A 7,922-nucleotide genomic window follows, 5' to 3' on the forward strand; every position below is an offset into this window, starting at 1 on the left:
AGACGCTAGCGCATGTGTGTATGATTTTTTAAATATGCATGATATTATATTAATAGGTGATAATATTGTACTATTATTAAGTTGTTATATAAACTAAAATTATATTTATTGAAATGTATTAGAACAGATGAAAGAATAACTATTGATAAATAAATAAAAAAACAGAGATAGTCGAATTTATAAAAACTTGTAAAATTAACAGTCAATTTTTAAAAATTTAATAAATTATTATATTTAAAGGGTAAAATTGATAGTTTGAAATGTGGACACAAAAAGAAGAATCCCCTTTATATATTGTTATAGATAGATATTTTATGAGTTAATTATGTTTTTATTTCTTAAACTTTGACAAAAAAATAAAATACGTACATGTTCAAAATTTTGATATATTTTTGTCTCAAATAAAAAAAATGAATATACATATATATATATATATATATATATATATATATAATCCTTTTAATCCATTACTAGCATGAAACTCATTTTTTCTGCATTCATCAAATAAAAAATGTGTCAAAAAATGTAAACAATTTAAATATTAATATAGAATACATTTGACACGTTAAAAAAATTAATGTAATTATATTAAAATGATTATATTTGTTCATTTAAAAAATTTGAAGACCAAAATAAAAAAAAAAAAACATTAAAATTATCTAACTTTATTTTTATCTATAAGTCATGAAACTAATTTAAGGACAACTTTATCCCTTACATTACATACAGAGTTGGTGCGATGCAAATTTTTAATATTTGAGAGATACGATTCCTGATAGTTACAAACAAACCCAAGAATTAAAATTTATAGGGATGACTAAATTTGTTCACGTGGTTAAAATATTCTTGGAAATATTTACATAAACTTACTGGAAATTAAAAAATAGTATGATATTTTCATCATAAATTTGTTTCACTTGGATTATCTACTTTTCAGCTTCATCTTCTCCAAATGTCACTTCATGTTTTTTTTGGCCAGTCAAAATAAAATGTCCAAAAAATATGATTATTCAAAGTTTCCCGCAACAAAAATCACAACATAAACTTCTCTCAAAAAAGTACAGGATGTTATCATTCAAAATACTGTAAAATGTAAAGAAAAATAATAATATCAATAATAATAAAACGTCCAAATAAACGAAATGAAAAGTTAAAGTTCAGTAAAAACGATGTAAAAATAGTTATCCAATGCTGAGTCTCCACCGAAGCTAACATTTTCCTCACTGAAACAACTGCTGCAGCAGCAGCAACGCCGCACAGAAACCGTAAAACGTGAAGCGCACGTCAGCGCGGCTCGCGAACGCGCCGCCAGTGGGAGACTGCGCTATCGAAACCGGAGGAGACTGATTGGCGTCGGGACCGGGAGGCTCCTGGTACGGCGGCGGAGGCGGCTGGTTGAGGCTCGGCGGCAAGCCGGCGCCGTGCTGGACGTCGATTTCGAAGGCCAAGCCGTGCTTGCACTGCACGCCGTCGCTGGCGTCGGAGAAAAAGTAATTTGGTCCAACTATGGTCAACGGCACGGCGATGGTCAACGATTCGCCGAAACCACTTCTACCGCTGCCGTACACGAAGGTACCATTGTCGCTATCGTCGGCGGTGCAGTTCAGATAGGTCGTCTTGTTGTAAGTCTGAATCACCGTTTGGTTGGAGTTCGTATTGAAAACTAAAAATTAACCACAAAAAAGAAAGAAGCAAAAACACAAAAAATTGAATTAGGTTTTCGCGATTGATTTCCTAGAAAGTTGAAATGCGCATTGAATTTCTAGATTCGATCGGATTTAATTCCAATTTCATTTGTGTTTATTTTGGCGGAAATAGAACAGTGTAACTTAATTCAGTTTAACGAATTTGTGTTCTAAATGTGCAATGATAATGTAATGAAAAGAAAAGTAGAGATTGAGTTTTCTTACTGAGATAATCGCCTAGGTCAAAGGTTTGATTCGAAGCCCAGGAAGTGTAGTTAGTGGCTGTTGTGTTGGTGGTGGAGTTGAAGGACCACCCGGCGACGCCGCCAACGGTGTGGTTGTGGTATCCAGTTGTGGCAGCGGAGACGGCGGTGACGAGGAGGGCGAAGACCGTGAGTTGCGCCGCGATAGGTGGCGCCATTGGCGGTGATGAGTGGCGATTAGTGTCAGAAGAGGTGTTTTAGTGAATGATGCTTTGTGTAATTTATTAATCTCAGAAAATAAAATATTCGGAAAAATAATTTTCTAAATTCCGTGAAACCGCGTACAACTGGAGGGACCAATGTTATATATCAAATGTTTAATTTTTTTAGGATGTATAAATTATCTAACACGTTTAATCTTTAAACTAAAATATGAATACAAATTTTAAAAATAAATTTTAATTTAATTAAAGAAAATTCTTATTAAAAATGGCTAAAATCTTCTATTCAAGAATTGCTGGTCTTACCTCGTAGCTTATTCTTTCAGTGTTTCACTTCCAAAAATTTCTTACACGCATAAGTGAATAAAAAATTAACCCTCGGTTTAATGATGTTCATTAGGTAAGGCCATTTGCGAGAACGTTGATGCCAGAGTCAACGAGTTTTAGGATGCGTTAAGATATTAGTTTTCATTTTCTTTGTTGAAAATTATATCAATATTTTATATTTTTTTATTAGAAGGAAAATACACCTTGAACTCTACTTGAATTGAAAATTATAGTATTTTTTTTTTTAATTTTCATTCCATTGAACTTAAGTAGTTAATATTATCCAAATACACACTTAGAACCGAAAAACAAATAAGAATTATGATATCATATATATATTTGAATAATAATAAGAAATAAGTTACTTATCCATAAAAGTAATATTTTTATATAAATCTACTTAACAACTCACAAAGTATGCAATAATTAAAATAAATAAATATTTATAATGGGAAAAAAAGAAAAAGTAATAAACAGTGAATGTGAAGTCATTGAATAAAGTTGTTACACATCAAATAAAAAAAAAAAAAAAAAAAAACAATCAAATCATTGATAAAAAAACTTAGCCACAATTGTGTACATATGCGTTAATATTTAGACACCATTAGTTTCACACTAAACAAATTTTTACACATATTTACATTACTATATTACCTTTCAATCTTTCTCCTTTTTTACAAATAAACTTTTTCAATGAGCGAAATACTCAAAATAAGTTGTCAATTTTCCATAATACTAACAATAAACATAGTCCCAAATCTCATCATTAGAGATCTTGACAGTGTAAGAAATTTCAGAAGGTTCAGCCATTTCACCCATTTTAGAGGGTTCGATGATATTAATGCCAAGTTGATCAACGCATATTTTGCGGTGTTGTTCTGTGGAAGGATTATTCCACGTAATAACGTCCACGGAAGGTGCAACGTAAATCGGCTTGTTAGGGTTCCAACGTCGCACAATTTCTGTCAATATATTATCAGATAACCCTCGCGCAATCTGCAACACAAATCCCCAATGTTGAAGAATTCACCTTTAAAACAAACACTAGAAGAAAAAAAACGTTAAAGTCTCATAAAAAACTTCAATTCATGAACAACATAACAACAACTTAAACATTCTACATAAGTTTTTGTCTCTCTAATCGAACTCAATGGTTTGATTACCTTAGCAAGGGTATTTGCAGACAATGGAGCAATGACCATGACATCAGCCCATTCCAGATACTGATGAGCAGAAGTTCGATCACCATTAGCAACTAGATGAGGAATTTCTGTAGCATTAATAAAAGGTATACTAGATGAGGAATTTCTGTAGCATTAATAAAAGGTATCGATGATCGTGTGAAAACAACATCTACTTTTGCCCATTTGGAAAAATGTTGATAAAGAACCCCAAATTTTACAGCATCATTGCACCCGCAAGCACCAAGTAGAACCCGAGGCATTCTCCGAACAACACATCTTCGAATATTACTCGCAGGATTTGGGTCACCCATCACCACAGATTTCAACAATTGCACTTTGTTCTGATGAATTTGTCAATGTATAACCATGCTTCAGTTTTCATTTATCACTGATAATGCGAACATTCACAAAACAAAACCAAGTTCATATATTTACACTTGCATGTATATATCTAAGAACTGCAATTAACATATTGAACTACATAGAGACTAGAAGATGGGAAAGAACAATGGTTTCTTGTTTCAGATATATATATGTGAAGGGATAAAACTTTGGTCATGAATTATAGAAATGCTTGTAACATCAAGAAAGAAAGTTGATAGCTTCAGCAAACAGAAATGAATTCAGAGTTGAGTACATGAGAAAGCAAAGAAAGTTTTGACACTCACTAGTGCCTACATATTCAGAGACCATGCATGATCATGGCAAGAAGATGGAGAGCTGAATCTTGAAACAGATGCATGACATACACCACACTGAACAAGAAATGCTGCATGAACCTTTGTCAAAGAATCGATTTTGAAGCTTCTGACATTGATGGGGTGCTTACCAAATGAAATAAGAACAAAGGGAATAATGAACCAAAGAATGCAAAAACAAAAAGAATGACATGTAAAGAAAAGTTCATCACCTTATGAATGAGATATATAACTTTGATGATTAACAGAAAGTGTGTTTCTCTTTCGCGCAAAAAGTTTTCAGAAACAGATAGAGATATATGATAAGCTCGAGTCTTTTGAATTTTCTGTGAGGAAACTATGACACGCAGCACTGGTTGTGACGGTCAAACATTTTGTTTCGGATCCAAATAACCCCAAATTAAACCCATAATCAAATATAGAAGCAATAATCAAAACAACTCTTTTTATTTATTTATTTAAGAACGTCTGGTCATTTTAGAATCAAGAATTTAAAATTGCCATGGAAATGATATACTAATATTTTTAAATGACAATGAAAATTAAATTTATATTGTTTGTGATGACAAAAGCTTTTACAATTTCAATTTTAAAATGTAGAAACCATGCTTTAGAAAATATTTTAACAAAGGCAATATTAATGTGTGCTCAAATAATGAATTATTTAAACTGGATGAATAGTATATAAATGGAAGGTAAATAAAGTTTTATTTAAACCAAATGAATAGTACGAAAAAAAGATAAATAGAGAAAAATCAGAGAAAGAGAAGAAAGGAAAATTGGTGAAAGAAAAACTATAACAAAGAAAATTAAAGAAGAAAATCAAAGTTGAAATAAAGTTTTAACAAAATTTTTGTTTGTTGTTTACTTTTGTTAATAATTAGGTGAAGCGATTGTTATTTTATCTGTATTATTTTAGCATTTAAAAGGCTGAAATATATATATTTGTCTTTTAATAATTTTTAATGAAAAATTGGAATTAATTTATTTTTGAAATTTTAGTCCAATATACTCTTTAACCTACAAAATGTGTGAATTTAGTTATTTTAATAATTTTTTTTAAGTTTAGTTGATATTTCCGATGAATTTTACGATAATATCTGAATTGTTTCATACATTTTTTCTTTAATGTAAATTGAAAAATACGTTTGAAATATCAAATAAATTTAACAAAATTTAGTTGAAAAAATTAAATTTATGCATTCCTAAACATAGAGACTAAATTGGTTTAAAGTTAAAAAAAAAAAAACTAATTTTAATTATTACCTAAAGTTAAATGATAAAAAATATATTTAATCATGTTTAAAAACTTTGAGACCTATCTAGTTTATGATCTCAATGAAAGGGTAGAGGAATAATTTATGTTTGAACTTCAATGTTTGAGATTTTGAGATAAAAAAACGTGTGGAAATGTAGCTTAGTAGAGTGAAGGTTCAACCATAATATTATAATATTCTAGTAATATCAAACTGACTAGAGAAAGATATTAAGTAGTAAAATTTAATGGAAGTTTATACAAGTACACGATGTGAAAAATAACCATATTTAACATATTATTTAATTCATTTAATAAATAATCATTTTTTCCGCAATAGTTGATTAAATTATAAAATATTTTTAATTAAAATAATTATAAAAATAAATAAGGTGTCTAACTTTTTTATTATATAACTAATTATTTATTATAATAATTATTTAAATTTTAAAAAATATTTATAAGAAAAAAATTGAAAAAAAAATTATTAATTATGAATAATTATTTGAATTTAAAAAGGTGGTTATTAGAAAATAAACTTAGAAAAAAAAATTGTGTGAGAAATTATCTTATACAATAACATAGAAGTATTGATAATAGGATAGACCAGGTATAATATAATTGATAAGAGACATTACAGTCGTTTCTTTTTTACATGTATCTTCGTATGATACGACGAAGTTATCTTTCTTATATATTATGTTGTTATATTTTTTTATTAATATTAAGATATTGTTAGTTCATTTACAATTGAAATAAGTTACAACATTATTTATTAGTTAAAATTGTTTTATCACAGAACTATGAGATTTTTTTTCTTTTTAGACAATTATGAGAGTTTTTTTTAATATTGATTTTTTTACTGCAAGATAATATTAATTTTTTTATGAACATTAATCAAGAATTTTGTATTTATTGACAAGGAAAAAATTTAATTAAAGCTTTTTTCTTTGGTTATTTTTTAAATGTTTGCAATGGTTATTTTTTAATCAAAATGTCACGAATGTTTTTTTTTCCCAAAAGTTGACCAGAATTTGTGTTAACATAGAAAAAAAAAAACTTTACCAACCTTATTTATAATTACCTCTACTAATATAACTCTTGAAAATGTTTGGCCGACATCGAAAAAAACAAAATAGTATAAAGACTTAGACTAATTATGTTAAGAAATAACATAATCAATGTTATATGAAATAACTATCACCAACATTCACAGACAAAAAACAATAATCAGCTTTAATAAAAATAATTATTTTGTTAACATTAACTAAAAAATATTGTATCTTTAACTAAAAATAATATTAAGTAACACTGAAAAATATCATAAACTGGTATTTTTTTAATTATTAAACATTTTAATGTTAAAATATTTTTACTTTATAATAATTAAAATACTTTATCTAATTTAATCTCTCTGTATTATAAAATTATGTTCTAAATATTATTTTGATACAGTTTGTAGTTGTTCAATTTAGTCCTTTTTTTTTCTCATTCAAGTTGATCTTTATTTTATAAAATTGGATTCAATTTGGTCATTTTTCTTGACACCATTTAAATTGATAACGAGACACTATACAAGATGGTACTAATTGTGTTACATGGATCGTCTTTTATTATGTGATCATATAATGAATGTAAGAATGTAAGTCGTTGCAATACTTATTATATTTTGAAATGAAATTGGGGATAAAAGGGAAAAATAGGTCTAAGAGATAATCTGGTATGAGTTTTGTCATGACATGATTTAAATTAAGTTGTTGATTACTGTCAACGATCTTTAGAGAAGAGAGATAATAGTCATGTTTATTGTGTTCCAGAAGTTGATAAAAAGAGTAATGAAATTGATGAAGTGAAGAATTATGGATGATAAAGTGGAGAGTCAGGACTCGAACTAAATTGAATATTATAGTTTTATAGGTTGAAAAAGCTGTACACATATCAGACCTTCATCTAAGCCAAGAGTCTTGTAAGATCAAAGACACAATTATAGTTTTTTTGTTTTAAATTTAAAAATGTAATTACAATAATTTCAAATTGATATTTTTTTGGTACAAAGAGAAAACTAAAAAGACAAAAATCTGAACGACTAGCCTGACATGCAGTAAGCCCCTTCCTAAGCAAGATGGACATTAGATTACCTTAATACCAAAAAATATCCAAAACTGAGTTTTCTCTCAAAGCATCTCCATGGTAAAAAATTTGTTTGGATTTGTAATTATCTTGTTATTGTTATTTAGGATTTAGGAACATTATTTAGTTTTCACATAATATTCTTAAAATGTTTAACTTTAAAAACCATTGCAAGAGAAAACATAAAAACCAACATAACCATCTGCCATTAAGTAAACA

General features: G+C 28.2%; 2 protein-coding genes across 2 annotated transcripts; both read right to left on the reverse strand.

Annotated features, from left to right (window-relative positions):
- Positions 1–1,045: 1,045 nt before the first annotated feature.
- On the reverse strand, positions 1,046–2,177 carry LOC114185511 (cucumber peeling cupredoxin-like). Its single transcript, XM_028073268.1, has 2 exons — positions 1,911–2,177; positions 1,046–1,663 (listed from the first exon to the last, which is right to left on the reverse strand). Exons 1-2 carry the CDS (start codon positions 2,104–2,106, stop codon positions 1,221–1,223), a joined length of 639 nt encoding a protein of 212 aa, XP_027929069.1. The 5' UTR covers positions 2,107–2,177; the 3' UTR covers positions 1,046–1,220.
- A 994-nt stretch (positions 2,178–3,171) lies between these two features.
- Positions 3,172–3,931, reverse strand: LOC114183207 (probable phosphopantothenoylcysteine decarboxylase). The gene is made up of 3 exons (XM_028070137.1): positions 3,852–3,931; positions 3,600–3,744; positions 3,172–3,432 (listed from the first exon to the last, which is right to left on the reverse strand). The coding sequence occupies exons 1-3, from the start codon at positions 3,929–3,931 to the stop codon at positions 3,172–3,174; spliced, it is 486 nt and encodes a 161-aa protein (XP_027925938.1).
- Between the last annotated feature and the right edge of the window lie 3,991 nt (positions 3,932–7,922).

The sequence above is a fragment of the Vigna unguiculata genome, chromosome 5 (assembly GCF_004118075.2).
Source record: "Vigna unguiculata cultivar IT97K-499-35 chromosome 5, ASM411807v1, whole genome shotgun sequence".
NCBI lineage: Eukaryota > Viridiplantae > Streptophyta > Magnoliopsida > Fabales > Fabaceae > Vigna > Vigna unguiculata.